This window comes from Malania oleifera, chromosome 5, assembly GCF_029873635.1.
Source record: "Malania oleifera isolate guangnan ecotype guangnan chromosome 5, ASM2987363v1, whole genome shotgun sequence".
NCBI lineage: Eukaryota > Viridiplantae > Streptophyta > Magnoliopsida > Santalales > Ximeniaceae > Malania > Malania oleifera.
The window spans coordinates 18,525,586-18,543,234 of NC_080421.1; the positions used below are offsets into that span (position 1 = coordinate 18,525,586).

At 37.2% G+C, this 17,649-nt stretch overlaps 1 protein-coding gene across 1 annotated transcript; it reads right to left on the bottom strand.

The window, feature by feature from the left end:
• Nucleotides 1–7,239: 7,239 nt before the first annotated feature.
• On the bottom strand, nucleotides 7,240–15,228 carry LOC131155871 (uncharacterized). The gene is made up of 4 exons (XM_058109320.1): nucleotides 15,039–15,228; nucleotides 7,881–8,042; nucleotides 7,714–7,832; nucleotides 7,240–7,500 (listed from the first exon to the last, which is right to left on the bottom strand). The coding sequence occupies exons 1-4, from the start codon at nucleotides 15,226–15,228 to the stop codon at nucleotides 7,240–7,242; spliced, it is 732 nt and encodes a 243-aa protein (XP_057965303.1).
• Nucleotides 15,229–17,649: the final 2,421 nt, after the last annotated feature.

A 17,649-nucleotide genomic window follows, 5' to 3' on the forward strand; every position in this document is an offset into this window, starting at 1 on the left:
CCCTTGCTTAGAATGATCTTTGCGGGAAAGGCAAGAAGTCAACCTTGCTCGGAAGTTATTGATCCATTTTGAATTGCATAGCCACCCGATGTGGTAGATACTTCACTACACAACCTATTCCAACTAGCTCATAAGCACCCAAGCACCTAATGAAAGACCGTAGCTCGTCGTCTAAATTCAATCAATCAAACACATATTGTTCTTTCGTTAACGTGCATTATTAGCAATGGTTTTAAAAAACCGTCACTAATAATCCACTATGTAACGACCTGATTTTTGAACAATTTTTTAAAAAAAATATTATTATATTATTACTCTGATAATACTCTCTTAGCATGATATATACTCAAAGTCAACCCGAACCCATATGTACCAGGAATTTACCTGTTTATATATACACATACCACCTAAGCAACTGAACCAAAATACACTTTACATATATACAATAACCAAAGTTTCACTATTTCTACAAATCAATATATAACCCCAAAAATCCATCATGTCCCCGACTCATCTACTTACCCTGCTGCTAGGTAAAACCAACAAACTCCTAAATTACGATGCTCGCTTCACTCGTCTGTCGGGGTTTTCTGAAATATTTGTAATGCTAGGGTGAAACACCTCTCAGTAAGAGAAATAGACTAATTCAGTGTGTGGCAACATGATTTTGTCATATAATAAACATACGCTGCAAATAATTTCATTATAGTATAACTTAGGCTATAACTGACAACACATGGAAATCTGTTCTTATGGCATAATCATAATGAATTTACATAACATTTAAATCGTCTGCTAAATCTGTATAATACTGAAATTATACCTTGGATGTCCGTGTATCATGACTCCACCCCTCATGATCTGGGTTGTGCTGCCTGAAGGCTGGACCTAACCTAGTTGGCCTACCATGTAATAACCCTAAAAAGGGATATAGAAGATTAGTGGAGTGATTCCTAAAAAAAAAAAAAATTTAAAATTAATTAATTAATCGGATTTAAAAAAAATAAGAAAAAATAATAATAATTAAAATTTATTTTATTTTTATTTATTAATAAAAAATATTATTATTAATATTAATTAAATATATTATTATTATTATTATTATTATCCAGAAGCTTAGAAGCTTCAGGATTTCTTTCTTCTTCTTCTTCTTCTTCTTCTTCTTGTTGTTCTTCTTCATTTCTCCTTTCATGCGTGCAGTGGACTCTCTCTCTCTCCTCTCATTCTCTCTCCCTTTCTCTTCGATTTTATGGCGAATTTTCGCCCGATCAAAAATCGAAAGATATTGCTGGACTCCATTCTCCGCTGTCGTCATTTCTACCGGAGCAGATCGATGGTAGGAGCAGCGTAGGCGTATCTCCTGTGTAAGCCAATTTCCATTTTTTCTTTAATTTCTTGCAAATTATAACTCCAATCAACGAACGGACACCACCACGAAAATTTAGGAATGATTCTCTACAAGTCTAGCAGGATGGAATTCTCGTGGGGTCATCGTGGGCAAAACCCCAAATTTGGGGTACGGGGGTTATTAAGGGGCTTATTTTTAATTAATTAGTATTAATTTAGAAATGCTAAAATGTTGAGCATCTGGGGTTGAAGTAGAATTTCTGAAATTTAGGGCCCGGGTGAGTGCCGCGGGTGTAATTTTGGGACCAGTAGGAAAAATTCAAAAAATTAAGTGGGGTTGTTAAATGTTAGTTTAAATATTAATTTGAGGTATATGGAGCTTAGGGAAGGTTAGTTGAGTATTGTTTTGGTGGAAATGAGTTAATTAATCTAGGGAAAATATAAATTTCAGGAGTTGAATTTCGGGCGCCAAGGGTGTAGGATTTGGGGTTTTAGCGAGACTCTCAGTAAGTTAGGTAAAGGGGATAAATTATAGTAGTATTTTTAAAATTACTGTTTAAATTAATATGTGAAAATGTGCTTATGGTATTTTGTCTGAAAATTATTATGACATAAATATCAGATAAATTGTGTGGCATTTGAGTAATTTTAAATTGTGATATTTTGGAGTGTGAAATATAACGGTGAGTAATTTCTGAGAAAATATTGAAATGAGAATTATTGATGTGATTAATGAAAAATAATGAAATATGGTATTTATATGTGAGTAGAAATGTTTTGTCTGAAAGATGAGAATTTGTGAATTTCTGATATTGGAAAATAATGAAATGTGGTTTTTATTTGTGAGTGGAAAGTATTTGCATGAGAAATGAGTTTGTACAAATTGTTGATATGAGTATTTTGGGAAAATGTGAAAAATACGTGAAATATGATATATGATATTACGAGATGATGAAATGTGCATAGAAAATGATGAGAATATTTATATTGAACTGAATTGTGATATACTGGAATATGATTGATGAAATGTCAATACCACATAATGAATGCGGGTATGTGGTAATGAACCCTGATGGATGGTTATGATATTGAGCACGGTACTGTTGCTAGTGGTGTTTGTGCAACCACACAGACTCTTGGAGCATGTGGCGTGATAGTCAACTGAGTCATTTTGTAGGATTGTTGGGCCCCCTGAGTCCGGATCAGGGTTATAGGCCGGCCACTCGTACTACCGACGCGATATGTGATATGATACTTGATCTAACCAGGTCGGCCAACCGCTGTTAGATCTAGCCTTCGAGCCGCACAACCTTGACCATGGGGGGAAACATAACGTGGATAGAAAGATCCTCAGGGTGGCCATAAGTTACAGATGTGATGTTGGTATTTGATACCAAGGATACTTATGAGCCGGAAAGTACAATGGAAACGGAAAGTAAAAGAATGATAAAATTGGCCAAAATGAGAAATGAAAGAAAGAATGGAAATTGCGAAAAAAAAATGATAAAATTGAGAAATGGAATCGCATGAGTTAATAATATAAATAATTGAGGCGAAGTGAAACTCTCGGCTTGAGGGCTTACTGAGTAAGGTGAGTGCCCTGATAGGTATCAGATGTGGTCATACCTGACTGCATAACATGTTAGGGCAGAGGGAAGCTACCTGTATGGGCGGGTAATCTTCCCTATTCTCGGAAACTTCGCCGATATTTATGTGTTGGAAATTATTGAGTTTAAGAAATGATTTTTAAGCTTATAAAAGCTTGTGTTGTATCTCTATATGATTATGAGAATTTGCATATCAGTGTATTTTCTCAGATGAAACGATGGTTTGAAAAGTAAAGCATGTTATAACTGAACTCATATGACCACACATTGTAAATAATTTATTCCTTCGTACTGAGATGTGTCTTACCCAAATTATCTAAATTTTTCAGGGAACAGGGATAGATCAGGTGATAGAACTCCATGATCATAGGGAGCTGGGACCCTGACACACAGGATGAGTTTTTGGATTAGGGGGTGTGTAATTTCCCCTAGAGTTGAGTAGTTTTTAAGTTTGTGATAATGATGTATATGTGTGTATGTAGATACTCTAGATATTGTATTCTGAATGATATAAATACATTGTCTTCCACTGTTAGGTTTTTAAAATAAAATGACTTTTTACCCGGTACCCAATGCGGGTCGGGTCGTACGAATGATAGTAGGAATGTTGATGTAGCCAATTTATAAATGAATATTTATTTATTATTGATTGAGAAAAAAATTTATACGAAAAATCGGGGCATCACATACCAGGTTAAATCAAACATAACATACTATGCACGATTGCCCACCCATCCTAGACTGCCCATCCTACTACACCGCACGCACTCCTAGTGGGTCAATAGCATAGTGGTTATCCTACTGCACCGACTCACTTCTGGGCTAATCGGCCATCGATCCACACTTCCTTACTAGTGTGGTTGCACTGTCGGCTATATCCAATCTGGTCCGCCCAACCTACTACACCGTCAAAACCACTAGGGTCGGCACTCAGTGAATATACCTACTACACTGATCTGACGAGCTAGCTACGGTACCGTACTCTTAATGTAAGTAACCATCCAGGTTCTGATACTATATAATACATTTCACATAATATATTTATGTTCGTAAATAACATTTTCATATTTCTATAATAAAACCTAGCTTTTACGTAACTCTGAATAAATTCATTATTTTATAATTTTTGAATCATATCATTATAATAAAACTGATCTCGGCATCTACGCCGACTATCATATCTCGGCATCTGCGTCATCTAACATATCTCAGCATCTGCGCCGACTAACATATCTCGGCATCTGCACTGGCTAACATATCTCGGCATCTGTGCCGATTATCATATCATAATATGTTGAAAAATATCTTAATTTCTATACTGATAATTAAGTTTAAAACTATTGTCACATTATGCTTATTCCATAAAAATATAAAACATTCTGACATATTACAAATCTGCTGTAAAATCATTTATACTCACGCCACACAAGTGAGTATTACTATATCGTATTATCTGTCCTGAAAATAACATATTTTACTGATGAAATAATATTAAATATGAAATCATGTTTTACTCAGTTCAACACTAGTATTTTCCCAAACTAATTAATTCTTAAATAAATTCCAGAAATTAAATATTTTATATTCAATAAATAAATTTCTAAAAATAACTGACTTAATCTATTCCCTTATCTGGTTTCCTGAACTATGCCTACAGGGGTCCCAAAATTATACCCATTGCGCTCACCCAAACCCTGAATTCAAAAACCCTAATTCAAGCAATTTAATCTCAAATAAAATACTATTTTAAAATTTCCTAGGTCCATAAACTCAAAATAAACAATTAAACTCCCAAAAATAACCAATTTGCTTAATTCCCTATATTTCACTCTCGCTTTGGAGTGGTGCCTAGGACCCCCTAATTAAAAATTTGCTCTGGCCAAAATATCGACGATCGAGACTAAGACGCCGTGGTGGTGCCTGATCGTCGATTTAGCCGAAGATTTAAGGAAAAATTGAAGAAAAGGGGAGAGGTTACCTTACCCGAGTAGTGGTGCTTACGTCGCTCCTACGACAAATCCTCTCCGATAGAAATGTCGGTGGTAGAGAATGGAGCCCAGCAATATACTCTGATTTCTGATCGATATTCGTTAGGCCAACGAAAACGAGGAGAGAGAGAGGAAATATGATGAGAGCGTGAGGAGAGAGAGTGGGCGGCGGTTTTTTTTTCTCTATGTTCTGTTAACTTTGTCTCTAGGCGTTAAGCTTCCTAATACCCTTTTTTTTATTTTCTTTATTATCTTATATTAATATTATGTACATATACTTTTATCCTTATTTACTTATACATTTTTATATAACCATCATATTATTTAATTTAATTAATTCAACTTAATAATGTTTAATTAATTAATTAATAGTTTATTATTATTATTATTTTTATTATTATTATTATTATTATTATTTATTTTTATTTTTTGAAAACCACTACATCCTCTTATAATAATTATTTTTGGGACGTTACATTCTCCCCTCCTTATAAAATTTTTGTCCTCAAAATTTGTTGAATGTAACTCCAAGTAAAATCCATCGTTAACCCAATAAGTTTTGAGTTAGTCTTTTAAACAAGTCCATTTGAACTGATAACTAACATAAATTGTGAATTATACATCATGTTCTTATGCACCTTACTTCAGTACTAACACTCAATAACTTTAGTTTAGTTAATGTCATTCTATATGAAATAGTTCACAGAGGCTCCGTTTCTAGCACCAAATCAATATTAAATTCAATTTCCTCTTGGAGGTAACCCCAATAAATCATTTGGGAAGAATATCTAAAAATTCATTACCTATGGATAAAAAAGTTTGGAATTCGTTAACTCGTATATTTCTTTCATTGTTGTTACAACCCCAAACATGTGCCCAAATTCTGTCCTTTCACAAGCACTCAAAATGTCAAATATGAGAGCTTATTAGCTAGAAAGAAAACCCTCACTCCATTTGGATTTTTGAGTACTATTTTCTTTTAAAAACAAACAACTAGGTGAATGATCAATAGATAACCACAAATGGTTAGCCTCATTTTTAAACAGAGAACTTGCAATAATGACTCATACTCATCAAGGACCATACCTGCTAGGACATCCCAGACTAGGATGTGTAATCATTAGCCTATCAGATCAAATGTATAAAAGCACTTCAAACTCTCGTCATAACTTTGTGATTCATTTGAGTAAAAATTATATAAGCTTCCAAACATTCTATGAAATTCTAATTACCCAATTCCTTTTTAATGTCAAACTATTACATAGGCTTACACTTTTAAATCAGGATAAAGTATCATTTTCCTATCAAATTGGTTTCTAAATTTTCTTGCTTCCAACAGTTTTAAGATTCAACTTCTAACCTATGTTGGCAAATCTTGAATATCAAAGTATAGCTGAAAAATTTCCTCAATAAAAAGCAGGGATTGCAATTATGGCAAGTTTAAGTCCTAGTATACTGACTTCAAGCCAACCATTACCTTACTCTAGTGATTGGACAAATATGCAATAAACACGTACCTTAGTTTTTGGTATAGAATACAATACTAATGAAGTTGTTTAGTCAGCTATGATCAGTGATCGGACATTGTCTGGCAGCATAAATCTTGTGTGAAATGGACTAGGAAGGATAGGGTGATATTCATTTGTATTAGAGAGTTGCTAATGGTAGAATGATTAGATTCTGAAGATGGCTCCAAAAGCCACAATCAATTGCAGACAACAACAGAAGATTTCACATTAGACTGTATACGAGTCAAATCCCAACCGAGCCAATGCCTAAACGGTTAAATTGGTGTTCCATTGCCAAGTAGGATCCGCATAGGATAGAGCAAAAAGATAAAGTTTTAGGTCCTAGAATGTATGATTTTCCTTTTGGATAGTAGATTGCTAAAGGTCCGAGTATCGTTATGATTTTTTCTAGGTAAGTTGCTAAAGATGATTCTGTTAAGTGTTATTTGATTCACAAGATCCTTTAGAAGACTTGGTAATGTGATGCCTATGAAATCTTGTTCCCATGGTTGGTTTCAGGTTATGGTGATGACCCTACTTTCCAAGGAATAAATAATTTCCATAGAACATAGGAGTCCAATTGTTGCCCACTTAGTGTCTTACATTCTTATGGGCATCTTAATTTTAGGATTACACTGTCCCCACTATTTTGGCCGACTTATGAAAATATGAAAATATGTAACCAATGCATACTCTCATCGACCCATCTTTCTTTTCCCTAAACAATATTGGCGCTCCCTAGGGCGACACGTGGGGCCGAATAAACCCCTTATTTAACAGTTCTTGTAACTATTCTTTTAACTCTTTTAACTCTATCGGTGCCATTCTGTATGGCCCCTTCGAAATCAGCGCCGTCCCTAGAACTAAATCAATAACAAATTCTACCTCAGGATCAGGAGATAGTCCCAAAAAATCCTCAGGGAATACACTAGGAAAATCTCTCATTACCGAAATATTCTCAATTTCCCCTTCCGATACTTCCTTCACAAAAGCCAAATATCCATGGCAACCGTCTAACAACAACCTCCTCGCTTGAATGGCAGATAACAACTGTGGTGGGGTGCACACCCATGACCCCACAAATCTATACCTTTGTTCACTTGGAAGTCTGAACACTACCTCTTTTTGATAACATTCTATACTAATGTAATTAGCTGTTAGCCAGTCCATACCCAATATTATATCGAATCCTTACATGACTAACACTACAAGATTGGCTGGTAATATTCTTTCTTGAATTCCCACTGGATAGTTTTTAAGTACCCTTCCACATCTCACTATTGATCTAGTTGGCGTCACTATTGACAAATCAGTATCTAATAACTGTGTCTCAACTCCAGTCATCTTAACATATCCCAACGACATGAACAAATGGGTGGCACCTAAGTCAAATAAAACAACAACTTTATATGATAAAGCAATAATCATACCTATCACAACGTCACCTGCAGCCTTAGTATATCCCGACATCAGCACATAGACCCTCGCCGGAGCTGTGTTCCTTTTTTGGCCACCACCTCTGGGTGCCTGTATATTCCCTCCCAATGGTCTGGGAGTAGGAGCAGTACTATACTGCATATGACAGTCCTGTGCTACATGACTCAATCCACCACATCAGTAGCAGACATTCCTCCCTGCTTGGCATTCTCCCTGGTGTCTCTTTCCACATGTAAGATAAACTTGAAATGCCTACTCGCCTTGAATCTCCTGTCTCCCAGTCTTCTGTCTCTAGGATCTACCATATCTATCTTCCATCCAAGGGCCTCGGTTGGACCCTACCTAGAATCCCGGAGGTGTGGGCCTTTTCCTCTGACTCGGCGTTCCATATCTCTTAGCTACACCTGTTAGCTTATACGTGGCATATAGGACCCTCTTTTCATTGGTGCAATGAAGCACCACCAATATTTTCTTAATCTCCTGTATCTAGTTTTCAGCAAAGGATCAGCTCCTCCTGAAAACACCGGATGATTTATTTTAGCAAACCTCTCTATAGTGCAACCTTGGTCAGTTGTTGATCCTCCCTGCTCCCTAGAGCTCTAGGAAATTTCAGCCATAATCTGCTAAGCCACACTATGTAGAATCGCTTCTAAATCACTACCACCCGCATCAGAGGGGCCTGCACCATCATCACCACTGGCGTGGGCACTACTACCCCTAGGGTCCATCCTTCAAAAGGAACCAATTAGTCATAGGACTCTATCATTATCACCCAACTAATACACTCATCAGACTACAATACATAATATATTCTTCTATAACCATTCATCATAACATTCTCAATCCTAATTTAAGATTCAATCCTACAACTCATAAACAAAAACTGGTGATAGAATCCATTATTTTTTTGAAATTGTCACCTTAGAAAAGACACAGAAACAACCATGAAACTCCTACCTCCAAGCCGTAAGATAGAACCCTAAATTCCCAATCTCATCCTGTAACAGTAACTGATTCATATCTCACACTACCTATCTTTTATTCTCCTCACAATCCATTCCTATACTCTGGTATTGTATTCTGTTGTTTACTAGAGTTTGCAGAACCTAGCAACCTAGGCTCTGATACCAAAATGTAATGCCCTGATTTTTGAACCATTTTTTTAAAAAAAAAATATTATTATATTGTTACTTTGATAATACTCTGATACCATGATATATAATCAAAGTCAACCTGAACCCATAGGTATCGGGGATTTACCTATTTATATATATACATACAACCTAAGCAGTGGAACCAAAATACACTTTACATATATACAATAACCAAAGTTTCACTATTTCTACATATAAACATATAACCCCCAAAATCCATCATGTCCTCGACTCATTTACTTACCCTGCTACTGGGTAAAAATAAACACCTCAATTACGGAGCTCGCTCCACTCATCTGTTGGGGTTTCCTAAAATATTTGTAATGTTAGGGTGAGACACCTCTTAGTAAGGGAAATAGACTAATATCAGTGTGTGGTAGCATGATTTTGTCATATAATAAATATACACTTCAAATAATTTCATTATAGTATAACGTAAGTTGTAATTGATAATACATATGTTCTTATGGCATAATCATAATGAATTTACATAAATTTTAAATCGTTTGCTAAATATGTATAATATTGAAATTGTACCCTAGATGTCTGTGTATCATGACTCCACCCCTTATGATCTGGGTTGTATAGCTCGAAGTCTAGACCTAACCTAGTTGGCCTACTAGGTTAAGTCAAACATAACATACTATGCACGATTACCCACCCATCCTGGCCTACCCATCCTACAACACTGCACGCACTTCTAGCGGGTCAATAACACAATAGGTATCCTACTACACCGACTCACTTCTAAGCTAATCGGCCACCGACCCACACTTCCTTACTAGTGTGGTTGCACTGTCAGCTATACCCAATCTGGTCCGCCCAACCTACTACACCGTCAAAACACTGGGGTTGACACTCAGTGAGTATACCTACTACACCGATCTGACTAGCTAGCTACGGTACCGTGCTCTTAACATAAGTAACCATCCGGGTTCTGATACTATATAATACATTTCACATAATATATTTCTGTTCGTAAATAACATTTTCATATTTCTATAATAAAACCTAGCTTTTACGTAACTATGAATAAATTTGTTATTTCATAATTTTTGAATCATATCATCATAATAAACTGATCTCGGCATTTACGCCGGCTGTCATATCTCGGCATTTGCGCCGACTAACATATCTCGGCATCTACACCGGCTAACATATCTCGGCATCTACACCGGCTAACATATCTCGGCATCTACGATGATTATCATATCATAATATGTTGGAAAATATCCTAATTTCTATACTGATCATTAACTTTAAAACTATTGTCACACTATGCTTATTCCGTAAAAATATAAAACATTCTGACATATTACAAATCTGTAGTAAAATCATTTATACTCACGCCACACAAGTGAGTATTACTATATCGTATTATTTGTCCTAAAAATAACATATTTTACTGACGAAATAATATTAAATATGAAATCATGTTTTACTCAGTTCAACACCAATATTTTCCCAAACTAATTAATTCATAAATAAATTTTCAAAATTAAATACTATATATTCAATAAATAAATTTCAAAAAATAGCTGACTTAATTTATTCTCTTACCTGGTTTCCTAAACTACGCCTGCAGGGATCCTGAAATTATACCCAAGTTGCTCACCCAAACCTTGAATTCAATAACCCTAGTTCAAGCAATTTAATCTCAAATAAAATACTATTTTAAAATTTCCTAAGTCCATAAACTCAAAATAAACAATTAAATTCCCAAAAATGACCAACTTTCTTATTTCCCTAAATCTCTCTCTCTCTCGCTTTGGAGTGGTGTCTAGGACACCCAAATTAAAAATTTGCTCCGGCCAAAATATCGATAATTGAGACTAAGATGTTGTGGTGGTGCCCGATCGTCGATTTAGCCAAAGATTTAAGGAAAAATTGAAGAAAAGGGGAGAGGTTACCTTACCTTAGGAGTGGTGCCTACGTCGCTCCTATGACAAATCTGCTTCGGTAGAAATGTCGATGGCGGAGAATAGAGCACAGCGGTATTTTTTGATTTCTGATCGGTGTTCGTTAGGCCGACGAAATCAGAGAGAGAGAGATGAAAGACAAAGAGAGCGTGAGGAGAGAGAGTGGGGTGGGTTTTTTTTTCTCTCTGTTTTGTTAACTTTCTCTCCAAGAAGCTTAGACATTAAGCTTCCTAGTACCTTTTTTTTTTTCCTTTTCTTCATTATCTTATATTAATTGATTACGCGCTTAAATTGCGTAATTAGGTGTTTTAATTCATGCATTACGAATTATATTTTTAATTAAATACCTAACTACTCTCAATATTTTAATATTGTGTCATATTTATAATATTTGGGTTTTATTGAGTAATTTATAAATTTTTGGTATTTTTTTTACTGCAGGGCGACTATTGGAAGCCAAAAATCGATGGTACTTTGTAATTTGTGCAACTCTCTCCGACCTCCGAGTCAGATGATTTAGGATGTTGTAGAAAGATAAGAAAATGCTTTACAATTTTCATGTTTTGCATTTTGAGAAATATTGTGTAGCGACCCGACCCTTTATACGGACCAACGCCGTTAACCCAATTACAAAATACCTGTACCTGTTCAAGATACATAGACAACCCGCCCTAAACAGGGACCTACGAGTGTAAACTATACATAAGTACAATGTAAATGTTGCGGAAAAACACAAACATTCATTGGAATTTCTACTAGACTTATGTCAGAGCTTACTAATACATCCATAAGTACATAAATCCAAACATTGAATAGATCTTGTTATTACAATCCTCCAGAAATGACCTTCATCTAAGTTTAATACATGATTTGAATGCTTACGTAAGCTAAACCAAAATACAATCTCCCCAGTTCCTTTAGCTACTAGGACTGACGTACTGACGGACCTGAAAATAAAAGTTGTATAATAGGGTGAGACACCTCTCACTAAGGAGGAAAGTGTTACTACAATGTGTGACTGCATATATGCACATTTTCATACAAACTTATATGTTTGTAACATTTGTTTATAATACTGTATCATATAACATTTATCTGCACATCAAGTATTTAAATCATGCATATGATTATTAGAACACCTCCAACTTGATATGACAATTTGCCTGTTTACCCCGTGGCACGAGTTGTGCACTGATTGCCTCTGGCAGTGTCCTGTTCGTGCAGACAAAGCCGAGCATCTTTTATAGTCTGACCACCCCTTGGTTTATTTTTACTAGAAGCTTACTAACTCCTCGTAGGTCGACCATCTAACGTACCCATACCGATTTCTCATGTATGGTTGCACTGTACTGCCAACATCGGTACCTAGCCCTAGGAGTTTATTTCAACCCCCGAACTGGTGTATCTTTCAACCCCTTTTACTGAAGTTTCTTTCAACTTCTCTTGGTCACAAGCTATGGGTCAAGGATCATATATACAATTTATAGAAAAATATAGTTTTCGCAAATTCAAATAATCACATCGGGTTCAAACCGGTGCCTATCCACTCAGTTTACCAATTTTTGTTTACTAATACAGCTCGGTGTATCACCAGCCTCTGTTTTCCACATTCTCAGTATAACAAATTAGAACTCCGTTCCCATATCTCATGTATATGAAGTATAGAATGTTCATACATTTCCATTTCAATACATATCACACAAGTTTAATCCAAAATCCGCTAAATGATAAAAAGTTCAGTAACCACCATTTAAATGGAAAAGTAAAAGATTTATGCACCTACTACAGTTTAAATGCAAATAAGTGATTTTCATAAGATTTGGAGATCATACGCCAAAATCCTCGTATTTACCAAAAATCGTAAAATCGTAAAACCGACATTTCTACTCGGCCGAATTTAACAAATAAGCAGTTAAATCATACATATAAAAATAAACTAGCTTTTTAGCGGTTTAGTTTTCAAAAAATGATGTTGTAATCAATTTCCACTTACCTTAAACTCGAAATGAAACTTTGTACGAACACGGTCCAAATCGACAACCCGGGACCCTCAAAACCTAAAAACCACAGAATATAATCTTATTATAATTTCAACTACTATCCAAATATTCAATCGAAATTGAAATCAGATCCTTACCCCGATTTTTGGGGAAACCCAAAAATCCTCAAAACAATGATATGATTCGATAAAGTTGTAGAACTTCCTCCATTGATCCCCATAGGAACTTCCGTTTTTAGAAACGGGCGTCGAACAACAAAGAATCTTAGAGAGAGAGAAATTTAGTTGGTAGAAAGAGAAGGGGAGAGTTTGGAGAGAAACTTAGCTTCTAAACAACTAAAATGGATATTTATAGGGCCTTTGACCAAGTCCAACTCGTCGACGAGGAGACGTCTTCATCGACGAATCCGCCATACAGCTTGTCGACGAAGCCATCCCTTCGTCACCGAGCCCAAGTTCCGAATATTTCTCTGACCCGCTTGGTATTTGCTCATCGATGAGGCTCTGAATTTCGTCAACGAGGCTCTGAAGGACTTCGTCGAAGAACATGACTCCTTCGTCGACCAACCCATCTTATTTCGGGTTTGGTCCTTTACAATCTCCCCTCTTTATAAGAAATTTGTCCTCAAAATTTACTAACAATTGCTAACATAATCTTTTCTTCTAATCTTGATTTACAAAAGATTTAACCGTCACCTACAAATTGACTTCGGCCCAAATTCATAACATACCCTCACATATGGCGGGAGAATACCGTGGTTACACAAAAGATACATCGGAAGATTACATCTATAAACAAGACTCTCCCAAAGATCATACCATTCAATCTATATCATCTACACTACTATATATGCTTATGTACTATCGAATAAATGCGGGTACTTCTGGCGTATTTCAGATTCTAATTCCCATGAAACTTCTTCCACTACATGGTTACGCCATAATACCTTCACGAGAGGTATTTCCTTAGTCTGTAACTGCTGCACCTTCTGGTCCAATACTTGCACTAGTACTTCCTCATACAATAAGGCATCACTGATCTCTAGAGATTCGTAACTCAATACGTGTGATGGATCTGGTATGTACTTCCTCAGTATAGACACGTGAAATACATCATAGACTCTAGATAATGCTGGAGGTAGAGCCACTCGATAAGCAATCAAACCTATCCTTTCAAGGATCTTAAAAGGCCCAATATACCGAGGACTTAGCTTCCCCTTCTTCTCGAATCTCATCACCCCTTTCATCAGAACGATCCTCAGGAATACCATATCTCCTACCTCAAATTCCAACTCTCGTCAACGAGTATCATCATAACTCTTCTATCGACTTTGAGCTGCTTTGATTCTTTCCCTGATTAATTCGATCTTTGCAAAGGTTTGCTGAACTATTTCTAGACCCAGTATTTGCCACTCACCTACCTAATCCAAGTACAACGGAGATCGACACTGACAACCATACAAAGCCTCATAAGGTGTATCTTTATGTTCGCCTGGTAACTATTGTTATATGCAAACTCAACGAGCGGTAGATATCGTATCCAACTATCACCTAAATCCAGTACATAAGCCTGCAACATATCTTCTAATGTCTGAATAGTCCTCTCTGACTGTCCATCCTTCTGTGGGTGAAAATACGTACTGAACGTCAGTCGCGATCCCAGGGCATCCTGTAAACTCTTCCAGAAATGAGATGTAAAATGCGGATCCCGATCCGAAACAATAGAAATAGGGACACCATGGAGTCATACCATCTCCTGCACATAAAGTTATGTCAGCCTATTTAGAGAGTAGCTGACTCTGATTGGAATGAAATATGCAGTCTTTGTCAGCCAATCTACTATAACCCATATGGCATTCTGCCCATGCATCGTCGTAGGTAAACCCATCACAAAATCCATTGAGACATGTTCCCACTTCCACTCAGGGATGTCAAGTGGCTAAAGTGGTCCTGCTGGCCTCTGATACTCTACTTTGATCTGCTGACATGTCAAGCATTGCTCTACAAAATGGGCGATCTCTTTTTTCATGTTGAACCACTAGAAAGATTCCTTCAAATCCCAGTACATTTTTTTACTACCAGGATGTATAGTGTAGAGTGAATGATGTGCCTCCTCTAGAATGACCCGTTTAATCATGGCATCATTCGGTACAAAAACCCTGTTGCGAAATCTCAATATTCCATCACCAGAAATACTGAAATCTGGCTTCAACCCCTTCTGAATTCCTTCCGTAACCTCAACCAACTCAGGATCCTCCCTCTGTGCCATACAGATCTTCTCTTGTAAAGTCGGCTGTACCACCAAGCTAGCAAGGACAACCTAATGGTTTCCTTCTACCACGTCCAAACTCAACCTTTCAAGGTCTATACAGATATGATGCTGAACCTCCATTGCCGAAACAGATGCATCCACAGACTTCCGGCTTAGAGCATCGGCTACCACATTAGCCTTTCCTGGATGATAACTAATAGTACAATCGTAGTCTTTAATCAACTCAAGCCACCTGCATTGTCTCATGTTGACCTCCTTATGGGTGAAAAAGTATTTAAGACTTTTATGGTCGGTAAAAATCTCACACCTTTCCTCGTACAAGTAGTGCCTCCAAATTTTCAGTGCAAACACTACCGCTGCTAATTCTAAATCATGCGTTGGGTATTTCTTCTCGTATTCTTTGAGTTGACAAGAAGCGTAAGCAACAACCTTGCCCTGCTGCATTAGAACACAACCTAGACCCATTTTCGAAGCATCACTATAAATAACAAAGCCACCATCACTGGATGGAAGAGTTAGAACTAAAGCAGTGATCGGCCGCCGTTTTAGCTCCTGGAAACTCAGCTCGCACTCATCCATCCAATCATACCTCACGTTCTTTCGCATAAGTCTCATCAAAGGACTTGCTAAACTAGAGAACCCTTCCACGAATCGACGGTAGTAACCTGCAAGACTCAGAAAATTTCTGACCTCCTGACCATTCTTCGATCTCACCCAGTCCACTACTGCTTCAATCTTACATGGGTCCACTGATACATCTTCCTTGGACACCACGTGCCCTAGAAGTGCAATCTGTTCCAGCCAGAACTCGCACTTCTTTAGCTTAGCATACAACCACTTATCCCTAAGCATTTGCAATACTAGCCTCAAATGAACTTCATGCTTTGCAGCACTCCTAGAATACACTAGGATATCATCGATAAATACCACGACGAACTGGTCTAGATAAACATGAAAGACCCTGTTCATCAAATTCATAAAGGCTGCAGGTGCATTAGTCAAACCAAAAGGCATAACCATAAATTCAAAATGGCCATACCTGGTTCGAAATGCATTTTTTGAGACGTCCTCCGCTTTCACCTTCAGTTGGTGATACCCAGACCGTAAGTCAATCTTGGAGAAAACCTGCGTGCCCTGGAGTTGGTCAAACAAATCATCGATCCTGGGTAGCGGATATTTATTCTTTATTGTCACCTTATTCCGTTCTCGGTAGTCGATGCACATCCTCATCGACCCATCCTTTTTCTTCACAAATAACACTGGTGCTCCCCAAGGAGAAACCCTGGGTCGAATGTACCTTTTGTATAGCAGCTCTTGAAGTTGTTCTTTCAACTATCTCAATTTGGCTGGAGCCATACAATACGGAGCTTTCAATATAGGCTCCGTACCTAGAGCTAACTCAATAGAAAATTCCACTTCACGGTCTGGAGGTAAACTTGGCAAGTCCTCAAGAAATACGTCAGGGAACTCGCGCACTACCGCGATCATCTCTAGATCTCATTCCTTTACTAGCGTGTCTTTCACAAACGCCAGATACCCTTGGCACCCCCTAAAAAATAGTCTCCTAGTTTGCATAGCAGAAAGGATTCATGGTGCACAGTAACAACCTCAAATTCTCAATATAAAATAAAACATAATAAATGGAAGAGTCAACTCGAACCCGTGGGTAACGGGGATACCTGTCAATCACAGCGGAAACCTAAGCAGCAGCAAGCATAAAATCTCGAACATCCAACCATAAAACATAATACCAGAGTTTATTATATCATCAAAATACTGTTACTATATACAACCTCCAAAAAGTCAAAATAACACTAGGATCATATAATAAAAATCTCCCGATCCTAGTTCAACGCTTACCCTTCTAGTAGGGAAACTCCAATCACTCAATGACGGCCCTGACCCGTCGGTCTCTCTGGGTTTCCTGAAAATCATTTAATGTTCGGGGGTGAGACACTTCTCAGTAAGGGAAATAAACTAAATACAGCTGTGTGGCAGCATGAATATTTAATGTAATTATACATATACAGTACATTTCACATATCTGTAGACATTTATCATCACATACTGAATAATCATATACTTTCATAATTGTTGATAAATCATATCGTATGTAAACATCTATTATACTAATAATACTGAAAACATACCTAGGATGAATAGTTAGCTAGTGTCATGTATTACCCCCCATGACGGGTTGTGCAGCCCGAAGACGGAACCCGACAATGGCTGGCCGACCACTGCCGAGTCAAATATGTCTCTAAGTACGATGGGCCCGCCACACTTTGGTCTGGAATGCCAGGTGGACGTCCACACTCTACTGAAAGTTACATCGACTATCCATCTCCCACCCCCTCATGGGGTGGTTAGCATTAATTTAATCATAAACATCTGATCTATAAGCTACTGTACCGAGCC

Bases quoted from the DNA above. Each gene is read 5' to 3' on its own strand.
- LOC131155871 (XM_058109320.1), bottom strand. From the start codon at position 15,228: ATGGCACAGAGGGAGGATCCTGAGTTGGTTGAGGTTACGGAAGGAATT. The intron at 8,043-15,038 runs GTAGTAAAAAAA...TGAGTCATGTAG, and splicing joins ACTCTACACTATACATCCTG to CACAGGACTGTCATATGCAG. The intron at 7,833-7,880 runs GTATGATTATTG...TATTTGACTTAG, and splicing joins TGCAGGTGACGTTGTGATAG to GTGCCACCCATTTGTTCATG.